Source organism: Triticum aestivum, chromosome 1A, assembly GCF_018294505.1.
Source record: "Triticum aestivum cultivar Chinese Spring chromosome 1A, IWGSC CS RefSeq v2.1, whole genome shotgun sequence".
NCBI classification, from domain to species: Eukaryota; Viridiplantae; Streptophyta; class Magnoliopsida; order Poales; family Poaceae; genus Triticum; species Triticum aestivum.
The window spans coordinates 389,769,965-389,789,743 of record NC_057794.1 but is presented as its reverse complement, the minus strand read 5'-3'; the positions used below and the strand labels follow the sequence as shown (position 1 = coordinate 389,789,743).

Below are 19,779 nucleotides of genomic sequence, written 5' to 3'. Positions count from 1 at the left end.
CACGAAGTAGGCAATCTCCTTGCCCTTACAAACTCCTTGGTTCAACTCCACAATCTTGACGGAGGCTCCCAACTGACACCTAACCAATCTAGGAGACACCACTCTCCAAAAGGTAATAGATGGTGTGTTGATGATGATCTCCTTTCTCTTGTGCTTCAAATGATAGTCTCCCCAACACTCAACTCTCTCTCACATATTTGGATATGGTGGAAAGATGATTTGAGTGGAAAGCAACTTGGGAAGGCTACAGATCAAGATTCTTGTGGTCGAATTGGAATGTCTTGGTCTCAACACATGAGTAGGTGGTTCTCTCTCAGAAAATGAATGATGGAAGTGTAGGCACATTCTGATGGCTCTCTCCTCGAATGGAGACTGGGTGGAGGGGTATATATAGCCTCCACACAAAATCTAACCGTTACACACAATTTACCAAACTCGGTGGGACTGAATAGTGAAACTCGGTGAGACCGATATGGTTCAAAATGTGAACGTTAGGCTTTTTGGTGGGACCGACATGATCAACTTGGTGGGACCGATGTGCTAGGATTAGGGCAAAACTTCATCTCGATGAGACCAATCACATGAACTCAGTGAGACCGATTTCAGTAATAAGCAAACAGAGACTTGGTCAGGCAAACTCAGTGGGATCGATCGCTCATTTCGGTGAGACCAAAACGTTACAAAAAGGAAATAGAGAGTTTGCATTGCCAACTCGGTGGGACCGATCGCTCATCTCGGTTAGACTGAAACATTACGACGGGAAACAGAGAGATTGCAATCCCATCTTGGTGAGACCGAGATCCCTATCGGTGAGACCGAATTGATTATGGTTTCTGGCAGTGGCTATGTCAAGTGAACTCAGTGGCGCCGGATATATCAAATCGGTGGGGCCGAGTTTGACTTTAGCTTTAGGACATATGTGGAAATGAGAAAGTGGTTGAGGGCTTTTGGAGCATATCACTAAGCATTTTGAGCAAGCAAGCCATTAAGCAACATCTCATCCCCTTTTAATAGTATTGACTTTTCCTATGGACTCAATGTGATCTTGGATCACTAAAATGAAAATGTAGAGTCTTGAGCTTTTGCCAATATGTGTCCTTAGCATTTTGAGGGGCCCACATCTCTTAGTCCATGCCATGCCAATCATTGAACTTTCTGAAATGATTACCTTGAAAGAATATTAGTTCAATGAGCTATATGTTGTTAAGAATTACCAAAACCACCCAGGGATTAGTTGCACTTTCAATCTCCCCCTTTTTGATAATTGATGACAACATATAGATCAAAGCTTTGACGGTAGTGGAGACCAGCGGCAGGGGGCCGCTGGCGATGAGGAGACGATCCGGAGACCTCGAGTCGGCAGAGCTGGATATGCACGGGCGAACAGTTTCGGAGAAATTTCCAAAATTTGACCCGTGGTATATATATATATCCAGACCCTGTCGGTGTGACCGAGTGGAATGACTCGGTGGCACCGAGATGCAGAATCGCAAGCGATTACTGCAACTCAGTGTGACCGAATTGTTCAAATCGGTTGCACCGAGATTGAAACCTAGATCAACTCAATGAACTCGGTTTGGCCGAAAGGAATGAATCGGTTAGGCCGAAATACATAGAGAGGTTTTGGAAGTTTAAGTCTATGACGAATCGGTGGCTCCAAGTGTTCCTCACCCAGAGGGTTCGAATCCAACTTGATCAAACTTTGTGATGTAGCATGAATAGAGTTTGAGACGAGAAAAGCATAGATAGCTAGAGGGAGGTCTTAGGCATTCTTGTTCATCCATTTGGCAAAAGAAAAGACCAAACAATCAAAGCAACAAATGGATGTCCTCGAATGAGAAAAATATGCACTCAACATGCTCACACAATAAGATGGCAAATGAAATATGTGGCAAAGCATGCACAAACACTCTAGAATCTATCAAGCAATTGGCGATGACTAAGTCATCTATATATGAGTATATTGACTGAGGAGTCAAATGAGAACATTTGATCGTAGGTCATACTCATCGTTTAAGCACAAGTGGGGTTACCCCTTTTACATAAAGCATTGGTGTGTTCACACCATTAGAGTTGCTTTAGCTCAATTCTTAGAGCAAAGCTCCCCCTAGATGTGATATCCCCCCTAAGAGGGATGAACTAACATTGGGTTTTGTCGATGATGACTTCATGTAGATGTTGAAGATGTGGATGCTCAATGTTGATGTAGATCATTTGGAGCAATCCGTTGGAGTGAGTTGCACTTTCAATACCTACATGGGTTAGTCCCACAAGGAACAAACAAGGATATCCATAGACATAGAATGAAGTACACACAAGATGATGTCCATGAAAGCATTAGGTTACCTTGTCCCTTGACTTACCAACAAGAGGGTTTGTGACTCCTTGAACTAGTGCAAGATGTGAAAGTTGTTTGCACTTGTCCTTGCTAAAAATGAATATGAGTGAAGTGTGTTGGCAGGGTCACCCTCAAGAACTCTCTAGTTCTTCTTGGGGATCCACATCATCTTGATGGGAATCCTTGGAGTTTTATTCGTACTTAATGAAGTAGAACTTGATGTAGTCTTGGGAACCCACTTGACCAAGGCCTTAGGAGCTTCGTCAAATGCATCAATCTCCTCTTGAAGCTTGTCCTTTGCCTTTGAGCTTATGGTCTTGTGGTGGAAGATCATCTTGAGCTTCTGTCCCTTTGAAGGATGTAGGATCATACTTCTCTTGTTGAGGAACAAACCTCGTCTTGGGGTATTGATCTTCTTCCCACTCAACTCCATTGGTATTGAACTTGCGTTCAAAACCAACACCTTGATTCTTCCCGTGCCTTCCTTGCTTGCATACAATTTCCTCAAATTGCTTACTTCCGGCAAGGCTCTTGTAAACACCTTTCTCTACTTCTCTTCAATAAACTATTTTCTTGCTCAAGTGTAACTTGGCTAAGAGAATCATTAGTGGAATCAAGAGAACTACCAGAAGCAACAATATTGGATTTAGCATGATTATTGTTACTACTAGAAGAAGAATCTTTCTTACTCTTGTTGGTAGATTTTACTTGTGGCATGTAAGTAGACAAGAGTAAACGCTTGGCAATGTAAGAAGAACTTTTCTAACGAAGATCATTGATTGATTTTAAGAACCCATGCTCTTGCTCTAGGTTGAGCATTTCAAAGCGTAGCTTCTCATGAGTCTTTAAAAGCTCTCGGTGATATTCTAAGGTAGTTTCATGAGCTAAATTAAGAGTGTTTAGTTCTTTAGTTAGACGCTCAATCTCCTTCTTATCATCATCATTCGTTTTATCTTGATTAGCATGATTAATAGCAAGTTCATCATAGTTTTCATTACTAGAGTTGTCAACAAGTAAATCATCATCACCTAGCAAGTCATCTTCATCACTACTAAAATCAACATACTCGGGGTGTGATACCTTTGGGCCTTTAGCCATGAAGCATCTTCCAATTCCTTCATTTGGTGAGTCAAATATGTCATAGGAGTTGGTTGACACAAGTGCTAGACCGGCAACACCTTCATCTTGAGTATATTCGGAGTCGGAGTGATAAATTCTCTCGGAGTGGTGGTCGGAGTCGGAACCGGATACCCATTCACCAACATGAGCTTGATGTCTTCGTTTTGTATAGCTCCTTGATGACTTGTCCTTTCTTTCTGAATCCTTGCTTCTGCGAGAGGTTCTTCGTTCATAACGGTCATCTCTACTCCTTCTCTCCCTTGGAGGTGATTCTTCTCTTTTGCTTCTCCTTTTAGGTGAGTCTTCTCTTCTTTTGTAGGGAGTTGTACACTCATTGGAGTAGTGTCCGGGTCTTCCACAATTGTAGCAATTACGCTCACGACTATAAGATCTTTTGTCATTGTAGGATCTTGACCTGGAACTTCTTTCTTTGCTTCTACTCTTGTAGAACTTGTTGAAGTTCTTCACCATTAAGCTCAATTCTTCTTTGAAAGCTTGTTTCTCACTTGATGATGTAGGAGCATCACATGAGGCTTTGTAAGCACCACTAGACTTGTTGTGAAGCTCTTCTTTATCCTTGAGTGACATCTCATGAGCAATAATTCTACCAATGACTTCCGTTGGCTTGAGATCTTTGTAATTGGGCATCATTTGGATCAAGGTGCACACGGTGTCATATTTTCCATCCAAGGCTCTTAGGATCTTCTTGATGATGAATCTATCGGTCATCTCTTCACTTCCTAAGCCGGCAATCTCATTTGTGATGAGAGCAAGCCTAGAGTACATTTTAGCGACACCTTCACCATCCTTCATTTTGAACTTGTCAAGACTTTGAAGCACATCCAATTTGGATTCCTTGACAGAGTCGGTACCTTCGTGCATATCAATCAAAGTATCCCAAATTTCCTTTGCATTCTCAAGACGGCTGATTTTGTTGAATTCTTTGGGGCATAATCCGTTGAAGAGGATATCGCAAGCTTGAGCATTGTATTGCAACATCTTCAATTCTTCAGCGGTTGCTTAATGATTCGGTTCCCTTCCATCAAAGAATTCACCTTGCAAACCAATGCACACAATAGCCCAAACGACGAGGTTATGTCCAAGAATATGCATTTTCATCTTATGCTTCCAACTAGAAAAATTAGTACCATCAAAGTAAGGACCTCTACGGTGGTAATTTCCCTCGCTAGACGCCATACTCTCCTAGGTTATGAAACCAAGGCTATGATCACCAAAGCTATGGAAATCAAGGCAAATGGAGACCAAAGCTCTGATACCACTTGTAGGATCGAAAGTATGTCTAGAGGGGGGTAATTAGACTACTTGACCAAATAAAAATCTAGCCTTTTCCCAATTTTAAGTCTTGGCAGATTTTAGCAACTTAACACAAGTCAAGCAATAAACCTACACATGCAATTCTAAGAGTATAGCAGCGGAATGCAAATCATTGCATATGAAGGTAAAGGGGAGGAGTTTGGAGGGAGCAAACGCAATGTAGACACGGAGATTGTTGGCGTGGTTCCGATAGGTGGTGCTATCGTACATCCACGTTGATGGAGACTTCAACCCACGAAGGGTAACAGTTGCGCGAGTCCACGGAGGGCTCCACCCACAAAGGGTCCACGAAGAAGCAACCTTGCTTATCCCAACATGGCCATCGCCCATGAAGGACTTGCCTCATTTGGGTAGATCTTCACAAAGTAGGCGATCTCCTTGCCCTTACAAAGTCCATTCAACTCCACAATCTTGACGGAGGCTCCCAAGTGACACCTAACCAATCTAGGTGATACCACTCTCCAAAAGGTAATAGATGGTGTGTGGATGATGAACTCCTTGCTCTTGTGCTTCAAATGATAGTCTCCACAACACTCAACTCTCTCTTACATATTTGGATATGGTGGAAAGATGATTTGAGTGGAAAGCAACTTGGGAAGGCTAGAGATCAAGATTCTTGTGGTCGGATTGGAATGTCCTGGTCTCAACACATGAGTAGGTGGTTCTCTCTCAGAAAATGAATGCTGGAAGTGTAGGCACATTATGATGGCTCTCTCCTCGAATGGAGATTGGGTGGAGGGGTATATATAGCCTCCACACAAAATCTAACCATTACACACAATTTACCAAACTCGGTGGGACCAAATAGTGAAACTCAGTCAGACCGATATGGTTCAAAGTGTGAACGTTAGGCTTTTCGGTGGGTCCGACATGATCAACTCGGTGGGACCGATGTGCTAGGGTTAGGGCAAAACTTCATCTCGGTGAGACCGATTTCAGTAATAAGCAAATAAAGACTTGGTCAGGCAAAATTGGTGGGACCAATCGCTCATTTCGGTGAGACCGAAACGTTACGAAAAGGAAACAAAGAGTTTGCATTGCCAACTCGGTGGGACCGATCGCTCATCTCGATTAGACCGAAATGTTACGAAGGGAAACAGAGAGTTTGCAATCCCATCCCGGTGAGACCGAGATCGCTATTGGTGAGACCGAATTGATTAGGGTTTCTGGCAGTGGCTATGTCAAGTGAACTCGGTGGCATCGGATATATCAAATCGGTGGGGCCAAGTTTGACTTTAGGTTTAGGACATATGTGGAAATGAGGAAGTGGTTGAGGGCTTTTGGAGCATATCACTAAGCATTTTGAGCAAGCAAGCCATTAAGCAAAACCTCATCCCCTTTTAATAGTATTGGCTTTTCCTATGGACTCAATGTGATCTTGGATCACTAAAATGAAAATGTAGAGTCTTGAGCTTTTGCCAATATGTGTCCTTAGCATTTTGAGGGGTCCACATCTCTTAGTCCATGCCATGCCAATCATTGAACTTTCTGAAATGATTACCTTGAAAGAATATTAGTTCAATGAGCTATATGTTGTTAAGAATTACCAAAACCACCCAGGGATTAGTTGCACTTTCAGCACAGGAGACGGGGAAAAACAGGGGAGAAAACAAAGCATCGAGCAGTGGTAGCCGTGGTAGTAGGAGTGGTACTACCGCCTACAGGCGGCACTACCGCCCTAACTACCGCTACCACATCCGTCCAATTTACTGGGGACAAACGAGTACCACGGTAGTACCCGAAGGAACCACCGTAGATCTTGAGGCCCCATCCACGAACGGTAGTGCGTGTGGTGGTTGCAGCGGTACTACCGCCTATGGGCAGCGGTAGTACCACTGAAGCCAGCGGTACTACCGCTTGTGGCTCTTCTCCCCTCCTTTGATGCAACCGGAGGACAACTCCAAATGAACGGAAATTATTGGTGGGTGCTATATGAGTGTGTACGTGATGATTCCACCCAAACCTTTCCGATGCGGACCCCTCTTGATAGTACGGTTTTCCCTACGACTCAAGTCCAACAGAAAAGAAATGCGGGAAAGAAAATTGTCTTCTCTTGAAACTCCGAGGGGCACTAATCATTTTGTGCCATATGCTTGATATACTGAAAAAGCTCAATGCACACGATTAGTCCGCAAACATGTTGTCATCAATCACCAAAACCACTTAGGGAGAAATATGCCCTAACACCTGTGGCGCGGAGTTTGCATCCACTCTACTACAAAGTAGCAGTAGCACAGGTCAAATAAGGGGCGCCACTACTAAGTTGTTCCCCATAGAGATAACACCATCAGACACAATTGCTAACAAGGAAAATATCAAGGAAATATTACACATCACAAACAATTTTAGTTTTCCCTATGTGTGCGGTCCTTCCTGGAATCGCACCTGATTCTCTATAGCGGGCTATTATGGAACACCCATCCCATCGCACACATTTTGTTAGGGTATGTGATGCCACCCCCGATCGCCAACCCAAAGCTCTATGCGATGGGTAGCTTCAATCATGTGCATAGGCCATAGTTGTACTAGTGTAAGTTGTAGATGCCAGTGATTCCTTACATTGTGATTCACAAATAAAAATTAACATAAAATCACTTTATTGTTTTGCAATAGAATTATTCTTGGATTATGCAAATTAAGATATTTAGTATTTTGTGCCTAATGGAGGTGAATTTCATCTGTCAATATTAAAGGCCGTACATCAAAATACATATTGTTGTGTTCACAAAGAAGCAAGCTAATTGAACATGAACATATTCATATTCCAACTTATTATTCAATGATGAAAATTAAGCAGAAAAATGATAGCATATAAATACAAATACGTAGATGGTATATACATGACATATGCTAATAAATAACACCGGTAGTTGGACTAGGTTGTAGTATCCCAAAACATTAGAGAGTTTATCTATATATTTTATGAGTTCCTGAAAATCCAGGATAGCCATGAATGACCATACCAAAAATAAGAAAACCAAATATGGTTAGCCATGATAGTCTTAATATAAAAGGACACCAAAGAAGGGAACTCATTACAGCTTGGTCGAAAGATTGGTACGAAGGTATATTTACATTTATTAATCAAATTACATACGGATTCATCATCTGAAAATCCTATATAATGGTTGTCCACTAGATGAGCAAACTCAAAGAATCACTAGTACGAAGCAAAGAAAATATCCGACCGCAGTTAGCACAATGGCCATTCTCAAGAAGTCAAGCTCGTTGTTTCTTCTTGCCCTTCTTGTTGCACTTTTACTTGTCTCATCCTCCTACTCATCCAGAGATGTTATCAGTATGTAATGCTTATCGTCATCTATAATAGCCTATTTCACATAAAATTTGACATGGATTCTACTCCCTCCGTTCTAAAATAGATGACTCAACCTTATACTATGTTTATACAAAAGTTAATATAAGGTTGAGTCATCTATTTTGATTGTGATGTTCTTGTGGTGCTTGGAAATTGTGTGATGTGTGAAGGAGGGATGAAGGCGGCGATGCAACCTATGGGAATTCGGTGTTCTCCATTGAGGGGATGTAATTCTCCATCCTGCATGAGTCAGTGTGGCGGTGAGGGGTATTGCCAGCGTCAAGCTAACCGACCCTACTGTTGTTGTCCCACACTAAACAAGACCCCTCAAAAGACAAATTGATATACTTGGATTGCACTCTAATCATCTGAGCACCTCCTTAATGAACTACCCATGCTTCTTTACAAATTCCTCATGTGAGTTACAAATAAAGTTGTAATAGGCAACAAATTTATGTTTGCATATTTGTATCCATGTCAACCGATTTATCAATACGCCGTCATGCCCCTTAACTAAAATTCGAATCACGTATTGAACCAAACTTAGCTTTTAAACTGCACCATATCTTGGACAATATTTTGGCCGGTTTAACATTCAATAAATCCACCAGACAAGATTAGAATATTGCAGGGTTAGACTGTCGAGTGTCGAACGACATTTTGGGTTCAATTCTACTGACATCAGAAATAACAATTAAGTCGGCCTAAAATGGGACCCTTTTATCATGAATGTTCTTCATATAATTAAAGCAAACAAATTTGATTTTTGGTCATCTCCATCGAAGGTTGTATGCAATCTGGCAGCCAAAATAAGATAAATGTTTCAAAAATCAGGTCCAAATATCACAAGAATATCCGACTATGTAACAACGTAATCTAACCTATATTTGTTATTCATTGGAATATCCATGCCATGGCTTGATGCACAAGACCCGGGAGCTAGGGTGCTCACCTTATTTGGTTCGGTGAGGGGCAAAGAGATGAACGAGTCCCACCTAAGTGACACAATGATTTTACACATGTTTGGGTTGATCTAAAGCGTAAAACCCTACGCCCTGCTTGGTTGGTTTGATGGTTGTGATGAACATTTGTTACAAGGTGTGCTTTACATTACCCGGCCTTGCCGGTACTAGGAAATGCAGTACCATATATGGGGTTTCTTCCTATTCTAACATCCAAACTGTTTTCAGCCCAACCCTGATCTAGATAGCTCAGGCCTCCCTTTATAGTGATAAGGGGTTGCCATAGTAGCTACTGTCAACAACTAAGTGGTTGCCTGGTAGAACTTCCATCGCAGTAAGTCACAGGCATGTGGCGCCTTTGTTGACTTTGGGGCAAGCCATAATGCATGGACTGGCAAGCCATAATGCATGTATATATGGTCCTAGACATGTCATACTGTAGAATAACTGTACGCCAGAATGTTCCTACGGTGATTGATCGCAAGCCTAAGCCTACAGAGTTGAAAATCTTAGCCAAAAGAGAATCGAGATTAACTCATTTTCAAGAAAAGAAAAAAGAAGTGTTGCAATTTGATCAACAGTCAAAATATAAGTGTATAATTATGTGTGAGACGCAGCATCAAGGGGTAGAAGTTTCTATTGATAGAAATAACTGAATAACTCACTAGCAAATGATGATTTCTAGCTAAGCCAAGCTTCTGGGACTACTACAGCTTGTTTATCACTGTAAGTTGTGCATCACAGTACAGTTAGATATACACAAATAGTTAGTTTTCTTCACTCATTTCCTTATAAAAAAAACTTGCTAAACAAGGACATGCATGGATGATGAATCTGTAACAAGAAGAGAGCCCATGAAATCTGTTCAATTCCAACAGTCGTCTACACAAGCTATCTCTGTCCTCGCCTGTCATCACAAAATTGGAGGATGAAATGCAACATAATTTAGGCACAGCTCGCAGACAATGAACCTTGTCTATCTAGGCAACTGAAACAAAGGAAAAGAGAGAGAGTGGTTTGAATTTTAATATACCGCTGTAGATGCTCAACATTGTAGGGTCGTAGAACCTGAGCATGAAACTGGTTTCCCAGTCTCTAGTCTGCAATGATTCAGCTCTCTGTAGTGCAACAGCCCCCACTGAATTAACTCGTTAAGTAGCATCGGTTAGTTTTCTGGCAGCTTGCACAAATGATGTAGTTCTCCTACAATTTGCACACATTGTTCTTCCTCATTGTTTCTATACTTCCTGCTATGGTTGATCCAGCAGTCCCCACAAATCCGAGTGATGCACAGCTGCAAACAGATTCTTCGACGTATAATAAAATTTCCGGTAGTTGAACTGGATCACAATCCTTGTTCGTGTTTCCTCTGATCTCTGGAAGGAATCCAGACCTTATGCCATGTTCAGCAGCCATAAGCTTCTCGGCAGTCTGCAGAACATCATTTTCCTTGAGGGTGTACAGTTGATATTTCCCATCTTTTGCAATATCTGCGAGATAGGTTTTCGTCCAGTTTGCTCTGGGAAGATCAGTCATGAGGAAAATGTGAACAGAACCACTGTTCTTGTTTGTCTTCATTTCCACCTCAAGAGATTTCAGCTTCTCCTTAAGGGCAGAAAAGGTAGATTTCCAGTGATTCTTAAATTGGCCATCTAATAATCTTAGTTGCGCACAAAGAAAAGGCTCCTTAATCTTGCTCTTAGCAAGCTCCGTCCCTGCAGCCATGATCTCTGGGGCAAAAGGAAGGAACTCAATTTTCTCAAGTAGATTCTGTAATCTATGATCCTTTGGTGATTCATGGATATCAAAATAAGACTCTGATCCCTTGTATGGTGCTGAAAAAAGTGTCCCGAAGGCCAACAAGGTAGCATCCTCAGCTTTATTACCAGGCCCTAAACTCTTGTATATATCTTTACGCCTCCTAACATATGATATCCTCTTCTTCCTTTTTAACTCTTCATCTGGTTGAAACGAATCCAGTGCTCTATCATTATTCTCCTGATATGTCCAGACCGTTGTTCTACAATCATCCTGAACAGGATACACACAACCACTACTTTCACTGCCTTCTAAACCAGACAGCAAAGATCGGCATCTGTCATAGTCACTTGGCAATGATCCACCACCAGAAACAGAACAGCACAACCCAGAAAAGCAAGTTTTCCGCATATCTACACCGCACCATAATGAAACAAACACCCTGAAATCAATTGTCTTAACCAAAGGCTTCAGTGGGGACAGATCAACTATGTCACCCATCGAAACATACCTGAAGCGTAAAAGGTGAACATGGAAACCTATTATGAACACAGCAAACTAGAAAAATTATATCACTATTGTGCTAATCAGAAAAGTGAGTACTCTGCCAGTGTAAGTGTGTAACAACCACATTACATCTATATATTCAAACTCCTCTTGGCAGCAATCTCACCGTACTGGAGTCTCCATCAATTACGAAAAAGAATCAGTGTGATTCTAAATCATGAAAATTGCCTAGCATTCTTACATTTTGGTGTTTGCATTGTTAACATTGTAATGAAGCTCTAATATCTCGCAACATGATTGATTTTACTAAAGAATATCGTGATCTTCCAAACAATCAGTAAACCGGGCAGACGCAACGCAGAGAAGGTGTGGTATGGGCTTTACCTCTGCTCCCGGAGGAGCTGCATGGCGTGGTCCCAGACGGCGGCTCGGAGATCGGAGGGTTCGGCGACCCTGAACTTGGGGCAGCTCCCGAGGGCGACGGCGTGGTGGTCGAGCACGGGGGGCACGACGAGGGTGCGGTTGAGCAGCGCGGCCGCCACCGCAGCGTTCCGCAGCTCGCCCACCTGGTTGCTGAACCCGCTGTGCGGCGCGTACCACAGGAACCTCTCTCCCTCCAGCTCCGCCGAGCGCCCACACCTCAGGGTGCCGCCGCCAGTGCCGGGGGCGGAGGCGGAGAAGGGGAGGAGGGAGCGGAGCAGGGAGGAGTAGGCGGAGGAGAGCAGGAGGGATGCCGGAAGGAGGAGGAAAAAGATGGCCACGAGTAGCGGCACGTGCGACCGTGCGCTCCGCCTGCGCCACCGACCGCGGTTCGCCGGCAGGTCCATCTCGCCGGCGGCCACCGGCAGATCGATCGGATCTTACGGTTGCATCCGATACCAAGTTTTTTTTTTTTTTTTTTTTGAGGAAGGCATCCGATACCAAGTGAGTAACCGAGCTACCTCCTGGGTCCTGGCCCATCTAGTAATTAGTTGGGCTCAAGTGGGCCTGCTCATATCATTTCCACCAGCAACAAAATCGAAACCCCAGAATCCACAGGGCACCGCTGAAGAAAAAAAGGAATCCGCAGGACCACCGACGAGTGGGACCCCAGAGGTAGTCAAAGGTTAGTATCAGTCAACCTCGCCGGCGACGTGCGGCCGTTTTTTCGCCGGAGTGGGCGCACGTCAGCGATCCATCCGCCGATAAATTTATATATCCTCTTTCTCTCCCTCCCTCTCTCCGGCGAAACGACACTCTGCTCTTGGACTAGGAATAGGAGAGCAAGGGCAGGGAGTGATGGCGATGGGCGCGTCCGTGGACGCGCCGGCCGCCGGCTCCGGCGGGTACAGCGGCCGGGTGACGCCGTTCGTGGTGCTGACCTGCATCGTCGCCGGCAGCGGCGGCATCCTCTTCGGCTACGACCTCGGCATCTCCGGTCCGCCTGTCTTCTTCCCTTCTTTCTAGAGTAGATTGTTAACCCTCTTGGGCTCAACGGGAAAGGAATATGAGAACTGAAAGTTAGAAGCTGGAGTTGGAAGGGATTAAAATGGCATTCATGGCGCTTTTTTTTTTTTGCGGGTGGCATTCATGGCTTACTTGTGGTGCATCCATGGCTTCAGTGCCTCGTGGTGGTGCAGATTTTCTCTTCCATCATTGGGACACAAAAGCTGATGAGTTCAGGGTGCTTTCCTCTGTTCCATTTTTCGTCAGGTCAAAATGATCTAGGACTAGGCCTTTTAGAGGGATTATAGAAAAGGAAAAGAATCATGCGTTTAGTCCATCATTGGGCAATGGATTCGGTCAACATTACGCGATGAACTTTAGTTCTGCGTATGCATTCTTCCAAATTCCCTGAAACTGAATGCATGCGGTTCTGAATTTTTCCAGGTGGTGTCACCTCCATGGACTCATTTCTGAAGACGTTCTTCCCGGAGGTGTACCGCCACAAGCAGGACAGCAACGTCAGCAACTACTGCCAGTTCGACAGCGAGCTCCTCACCGTCTTCACCTCCTCCCTCTACATCGCCGGCCTCATCGCAACGCTGTTCGCGTCATCTGTCACGAGGAGGTTTGGCCGCCGCGTGTCCATGCTGATCGGTGGAACCGTCTTCATTGCCGGCTCGGCGTTCGGGGGAGCAGCCGTGAACGTACCCATGCTGCTCCTCAACCGGATCCTACTGGGAATAGGCCTAGGGTTCACTAACCAGGTAACTCTCTCTGCAACAATTCAAGCCAATGATCCTTTAAGTCAGTGTGTACATGTGGCTCAGGAGATTAAAAAAAATCAGTAGCACAGCGAAATATCGTCAGACATGTATACATTTCTTTTGGATAATAGAAAGATCATCCTCCCGGACCCTGCATCAGTTCACAAATTTTGTGCGGCTGTATGGAGCTGGAGAAGCAGTGACACAAGCTTTGTGTACAGACATAAGATTCCTGTAGATGTAATTTGTCCCAAACTCCAAGTTGATGACAATGGATAGCTACATGTTTACAATGACAATTTACATGTCTGTCTCCCAAATCCCAAAGAATCGTTGCATTTGACTACACGATAAGCTGTGTTATCTTGTAGCAAGTGCATGTGATGTTTATGGATAATATTTTTCTTTCTCTAAATATACATTGTGAAGTAGACTAAATACCTTACTGTGGTTACTGTTACTTATTTTTCTTCCAGTCGATCCCATTGTACCTGTCGGAAATGGCGCCGCCGCAGTACCGCGGTGCGATCAACAATGGGTTCGAGCTCAGCATCAGCATCGGCATTCTCATTGCAAACATCCTCAACTACTGCGTGGTGAAACTCACAGCAGGGTGGGGCTGGAGGATATCCCTATCCATGGCCGCAGTCCCTGCTGCATTCCTGACCATCGGTGCAATCTTCCTCCCCGAGACGCCAAGCTTCATAATCCAGCGGGACGGCGACACCGACAAGGCTAGAGCCCTGCTCCAGAAGCTGCGTGGAACCACCTCAGTGCAGAATGAGCTGGATGACTTGGTCTCTGCTAGCAACCTCTCGAGGGCAGCAAAATATCCATTCAGAAACATATTCAAGAGGAAGTACAGGCCACAGCTCGCCATGGTACTGCTGATCCCTTTCTTCAACCAGCTCACTGGGATCAATGTGATGAACTTTTATGCCCCAGTGATGTTCCGGACAATCGGCCTCAAGGAGAGCGCCTCCCTCCTATCATCGGTCGTCACACGTCTCTGCGCAACATTTGCTAACATCGTAGCGATGTTGGTGGTCGACAGGTTTGGGCGCAGGAAGCTCTTCCTCGTAGGTGGTATCCAGATGATCTTGTCACAGCTCGCTGTCGGCGCCATCCTAGCCGCAAAGTTCAAGGACGATGGGTTGATGGATAAGGACTATGCTTTCCTTGTGTTGATCACCATGTGCGTGTTTGTGGCAGGCTTTGCATGGTCATGGGGACCTCTCACATTCCTCGTCCCGACCGAGATCTGCCCACTGGAGATTAGATCAGCAGGGCAGAGCATTGTGGTCGCCGTGGTCTTCTTGATGACGTTTGTGATCGGCCAGACATTTCTGGCCGTCCTCTGCCGCATCAAGTCAGGGACGTTCTTCGTTTTTGCCGCGTGGATTTGCGTGATGACGCTAGTGGTCTATCTGTTCTTGCCAGAGACAAAGAAGCTTCCGATGGAGCAGATGGAGCAGGTCTGGAGGAGGCATTGGTTCTGGAAGAAGATTGTTGGGGAGGAAGAGGATAAGGAAGAGGAGGAAAAGGATTAAAGGAGAGGCGAGAAAGGAAAATCAACTCCCGAGCTCCTAGCGACTTCTGAACTTGAATGTATTTCCATCAGACCTGCAAGGGAAAACATAGTACAGGATTTTGATTAGCAGATAAGTTTGTAAGTATGGTTGCATCTAATTGTGTTGCCTGACAGGCCTGCAGCAGCTGCTGCCAGTTCCCACATATGGCCATTTCAAACGGTGGAAGTATTGATATGAAGTAACTTTTGAATTTCAGAGAAAAAAATATATAAGTGAACAGTCTCTCAGAGGGGCTGGATTCTCTGATTATGCATTATGACTTTTGCTAAAGATGTAAAAGTGACAGGTCCTTGGATGGCCAAACAATGCATTCGTGCACAGCCCAACAGCTTTGGAAATATGTCGATATATCTGAAAGGGACTGGCCACTAGCCACTACTGTCTGTCACCAACCACACTTGGAACACTTGGTGCATAATGGAGGTGAGTGCAAATGCAGAATCAGGATTGAAAGGTACAGTCCCAGGGAATATCCCAGATATAGCATCTGTCCCGAAGGAGAATCCAATAATCCGTTTGTTCTTGCCACAAATACATTAAACCATATAGACACATGCCAACCAAATAAGAATAAAATCATGCAGCACTCATTGGTAAAATATTTAGCATGGCTTCTTTCAACCATAAGGTCTTGAGTGACTGGATGGCCAGCTCCAAATTTCCAGTATCCGGACAAAATCTGAAGACATTGATTCATCATTCAGTAATGAACATTGTATTGAACAGAATGAGCAGAGCTCACTTCAAAGGTCCAATAACTGACTGATATTTCTTTTTCTTATATAAGAGTTTGCAGTACAACCCTGGAGATCAGCACTAACATTAATGATTCTGTCAACATGCACTGGCATATCATGTACCATACAAACAACAGATGCATCCATACATAACATAACTTACAACACAGGGTACATTGGACAGACTACAGACCACAGTTAATCTTAAAAAGAAAAGAAAAGGAAAAGAGGCAAAGCTTATTTTTGCCAGGGCTCATCTAAGTGCAGTTTGTGTGCTGAGGGGGCTCACGCCTGAGCCCTCGTTGGGAGATTCGCCTGGAAAGCCGATTGTCTATTTTGACCTCCTACCATTTTTAAGGAAAGAGAGGTAGATACTGTATCTTGCTTGGGATCCCCTATGCTTAGCTTCGACATGCCCACCAGTTCATCAACATTGATTGGACTCTTTGAATGAACCGGAACAGGCTTAACAATCTCATGTGTTCCTTGTCCAAGATCATCTCCATCATTCTGATTTTGCCAGAAAGGAACTGAGAATTGCAAGAATGGTGAGAAATATGCTGGAACTAGCACCGGATAGCTCGACTGCAAATTCTCAGGCATGATAGCAGAAGCTGAAGAACTCTCTGCAATGACAGAAGTATCTGACTCCATAGATTCTACCTCCTCCTCCTCCATGGGTGGAGGTAATGGTGGGTGATTTAATATCTGGGCCTCAGGTTCTTGATTACCAGGTAGGGGTGGCAGGTCTGACTGTAAAATACACAAGATACCGTTCAGTTCTGAGTTATATACAAAGTGCAAAGTAATATCTTCCTAATGAAATGCGAGATGAGAAGTGCACAACTGTCCATGCAACACTACACAATCTGTTCAAAAAGATAGATTTCTAGCATGAGGAACTAAGGTAGTGATATTGTAACTACATAAACAGAATCAGGTCAAGTTATGCCACACAGGTGTAATAATTAATCATAAGATGTAGCAACCTACCTCATCAGGCACCAAGTCAAAGAGGCTAGACCTTCTCTTCCTTCTGCTCATATTGGCTTGGCGTATAAAATATTTCTGAGCATGGCTTGCTACTTGAGTAGGTGTTCTTGAGACCACAAAATTACGAGAGATTCCTCGCCAATCACCCTTTCCAAGCTTTTGCAGTCCAAGCAAAAACCTCCGATGTTCTTCTTCAGTCCAAGGAACCCCTGCCAAAAAGCCATCTTAATCAGGAGCATGGCACATAAAACGTTGCACACAGCCATGCAGGAAGGGCTTTATCATCTCAAGATATACAGAAACTGATAAAACAGACGACTTACAACCAGAAGCACAAGAAGAAACAGTACACTGTTATTGTGTATTTGTGTTAAATGGAACATTTTAAGGAGTGTATTATCACCACATTAAAATTGCACAAAAAAACACCTCTGGTGGAACATGAAACTAGAAGAGGCTAGTGAACATAACTGGCAAATTCATCACCGCGTCAGTAGAGTACTGACAAACGTAAAATGTCCTTAAATGAAACAATGAAGCCAGACAAAAAAGGGTGTGCGACAAATGTCAAGTTTTTCCTATCCCTGGACAAGCTATATAGCACGTCAAGAAGACAACACTACAAAATTACAATCAAATTTTCTAGCTTGGATAGATAACAACAAACAGGCAAAGGGCAACTAAATCTACATTCTGTCGTTACCCTCTATTGGTTATAATCCCAAATTGGAGAGCGCCATAAATAAAAATATGTTTTGCTTTGAAGAATTTCCAGCTGTAGCTTGACTTGAAAATTAAAACCCCAACCTTGATAACCGAGATTAAATATACAAAGACACTAATCACTGGTCATCACCAACTCAGGGATTGTGAGAAGAAACTAGCAGTAATAAAAATCAATGAAGACGGTCAATCTTTGGCATGTGTACATCAAATATTCACTGGTATTAACTAATTAATCTTAATTAACATCTTTCCTTGCAGAATGTAGCTGTGCAGGCAACTAAAAATGCTTTATATAAATATCGATTGCATCATAATGCAGTACCACATTTATACCAAAGGTGAGACTTTACGTTACGTGTTAGTTCGTCAGCTCAGCGTCTTACGTGGCTCTATACACGCTTCCGGAAGCACAGAGCAAAGCCAAATTTATGATGAATCATCCAAGGAAAAGAAAGCGCTAGGCGTTAATTGTGCGGTTTGCCACGGCCTAGCGTTTATCTCACCTAGGTGCACTTAAGCGCACACGTAGCATGATTAAGCGCTAGGTGTTATATTGTCGCCTAGCGCCTTCGCGCGCTTTTTTCCACTGGAATCACCTATGATCGCCGCTCTTGATAATCCGTAGTCCCTGCTAAACGAATCCATACCTGAGCTTCTAAAAACATCTGTCATAAGTCATGATCCAATCAAACAACATCCACAGTGTATACACCATCCTTGCACCGATTTAATACTGGGGGCTGATTATTAGCTCAAGAATCAAGTTATCCAAGTCTACAGTGCTGGAAAATACCATTGCAGCTTCTCCCAACTGGATTTTTGAAAGCTAACAGTACCGTCGCAATCAATAATTGGACAGGGCAGCACACGCAAAAAGAATTATACACGGGCATGAAAAAACAATTGGAGCTGAGAGGATCTAATCTACCATGTGAGGTTTTGCGTCGGCTGAGGAACTGAGCCACAAAGTAGACGTCTTTAGAGGAGGGAGGGAGAGAGAGATTAGCAGGCCACCTTTCTTGCGCTCGCGGTTGGCGGATGATGATCCCTGCACGAAGTCGTCGGAGGCGTAGCCCTCTGCGGCGGCGTCGTGGCCGACGTCAGCGGGGGATGCGCCGCCGCCGCCGCTGGTGGATCCCCCGAGCAGGGAGAGGTTCCCCATGCTGGCGCTCTTGCGGATGGATCCATCAGTGAGGCGTACCCCGAAGATCTTGACCCCGCGGTTGGGGCACGTCCGCGAGTTGTGGCCGTTGTGGCTGCAGTGCGAGCACCGCCTCGTCATCCCCGGAGCCGCCAGCGCACCCGCCGGTGTTGGAACCAGGCGGCCGCGCGCGCCGGAAGGGGGGGAGGAGAGGTGGGCTGGGAGGAGAAGCGAAGTGTGGTGGTGATGAGAGCAGAGGAGACGGGAGGGGAGGGGATTGACTGTGGAGTGGTGATTGGTTGCGGTGGTCGGGGCCGGGGAAGGGAAGGAAGGGAGGGAGCTCCGCGCGTGTGGCCGTCCACGTGGCGGATATTCCCGCAAGGATATTACGTGGGTGGGTGGGCAAGAGCCGCGAGCGAGAGGCTTGTGGGTCACACCTTTTTCTTTCTTTGGACACGGTTGCTTGCGGTCGCCTCCTTTCGTTTTCGCCGTTGGATCGTCGGATCTCCCATTCCTGTTCGTCGAAAGCGCGAGCAGCTAGCTAATTAATGCTTCTCGTCCAGATTTACAACCAGGGGCTTCAGGGCATCTCCTCGACCCTCAAACGGTATCCGTCCGGACGCAGCTGTCCGGACTCCGCAAGCCATTCAACGCTAACCTCATCGATTCACTGAGTAGTCTAAATCATAATTTTTTTCGCAAAGTCGAAACAAATTGGGGACTTTACCGGAGTCCGAGCATGAGCCACGTAGGACTCTGACACCCCCGACTCACCAGAAACTGAGGCAGAGCCCGCGCTTTATAGCTGTCTGCACTGTTTTCATGGTACAATCCCTCACTCACTTCTTTTGTCTTGTCACTCTCCATCAAATTCTCGCCCTTTACCCCACTCTCTTCTCCCCTCCCGCCGTTGACCCATGGACCCGGAGGAGCCCCTACCGAAGACGGAGGTGATGGAGGATCCGAGCATCACGCTCGACAGGAAGATCAACTCGGCGACACGACAAAAAAGTTGTGTCAAAGCCAAGGCAGTAAAGGAGGAAAAACTCAAGAAGCAGAAGGTCGG

The 19,779-nt window shown here is 44.7% G+C and overlaps 3 protein-coding genes across 4 annotated transcripts; 1 reads left to right on the top strand and 2 right to left on the bottom strand.

Annotated features, from left to right (window-relative positions):
• Window positions 1–9,691: 9,691 nt before the first annotated feature.
• Window positions 9,692–12,244, bottom strand: LOC123052450 (O-fucosyltransferase 30). 2 transcript variants are annotated; one of them, XR_006424719.1, is made up of 3 exons: window positions 11,720–12,243; window positions 10,104–11,339; window positions 9,692–9,977 (listed from the first exon to the last, which is right to left on the bottom strand). XR_006424719.1 is itself a non-coding variant. In XM_044475636.1 (2 exons), the coding sequence occupies exons 1-2, from the start codon at window positions 12,160–12,162 to the stop codon at window positions 10,274–10,276; spliced, it is 1,509 nt and encodes a 502-aa protein (XP_044331571.1). In that variant the 5' UTR covers window positions 12,163–12,244; the 3' UTR covers window positions 9,692–10,273. The 2 variants fall into 2 exon arrangements, 1 of the variants encoding a protein (XP_044331571.1); XM_044475636.1 differs by having other exon boundaries at window positions 9,692–11,339; window positions 11,720–12,244.
• A 122-nt stretch (window positions 12,245–12,366) lies between these two features.
• Window positions 12,367–15,328, top strand: LOC123052442 (hexose carrier protein HEX6). Its single transcript, XM_044475623.1, has 3 exons — window positions 12,367–12,752; window positions 13,205–13,524; window positions 14,001–15,328. The coding sequence occupies exons 1-3, from the start codon at window positions 12,614–12,616 to the stop codon at window positions 15,072–15,074; spliced, it is 1,533 nt and encodes a 510-aa protein (XP_044331558.1). The 5' UTR covers window positions 12,367–12,613; the 3' UTR covers window positions 15,075–15,328.
• Window positions 15,329–15,875: 547 nt separating this feature from the next.
• LOC123052457 (transcription factor MYBS3) lies at window positions 15,876–19,023 on the bottom strand. The gene is made up of 3 exons (XM_044475653.1): window positions 18,587–19,023; window positions 16,847–17,055; window positions 15,876–16,606 (listed from the first exon to the last, which is right to left on the bottom strand). Exons 1-3 carry the CDS (start codon window positions 18,852–18,854, stop codon window positions 16,139–16,141), a joined length of 945 nt encoding a protein of 314 aa, XP_044331588.1. The 5' UTR covers window positions 18,855–19,023; the 3' UTR covers window positions 15,876–16,138.
• Between the last annotated feature and the right edge of the window lie 756 nt (window positions 19,024–19,779).

Coding starts and splice junctions, on each gene's coding strand:
- LOC123052457 (XM_044475653.1), bottom strand. CDS start 18,854: ATGACGAGGCGGTGCTCGCACTGCAGCCACAACGGCCACAACTCGCGG. Junction 17,056..18,586: donor CAACCGCGAGCGCAAGAAAG/GTGGCCTGCTAA, acceptor GCTTTTTGGCAG/GGGTTCCTTGGACTGAAGAA. Junction 16,607..16,846: donor TTGACTTGGTGCCTGATGAG/GTAGGTTGCTAC, acceptor TGTATTTTACAG/TCAGACCTGCCACCCCTACC.
- LOC123052442 (XM_044475623.1), top strand. CDS start 12,614: ATGGCGATGGGCGCGTCCGTGGACGCGCCGGCCGCCGGCTCCGGCGGG. Junction 12,753..13,204: donor CTACGACCTCGGCATCTCCG/GTCCGCCTGTCT, acceptor GAATTTTTCCAG/GTGGTGTCACCTCCATGGAC. Junction 13,525..14,000: donor GCCTAGGGTTCACTAACCAG/GTAACTCTCTCT, acceptor TTTTTCTTCCAG/TCGATCCCATTGTACCTGTC.
- LOC123052450 (XM_044475636.1), bottom strand. CDS start 12,162: ATGGACCTGCCGGCGAACCGCGGTCGGTGGCGCAGGCGGAGCGCACGG. Junction 11,340..11,719: donor CAGCTCCTCCGGGAGCAGAG/GTAAAGCCCATA, acceptor TTTACGCTTCAG/GTATGTTTCGATGGGTGACA.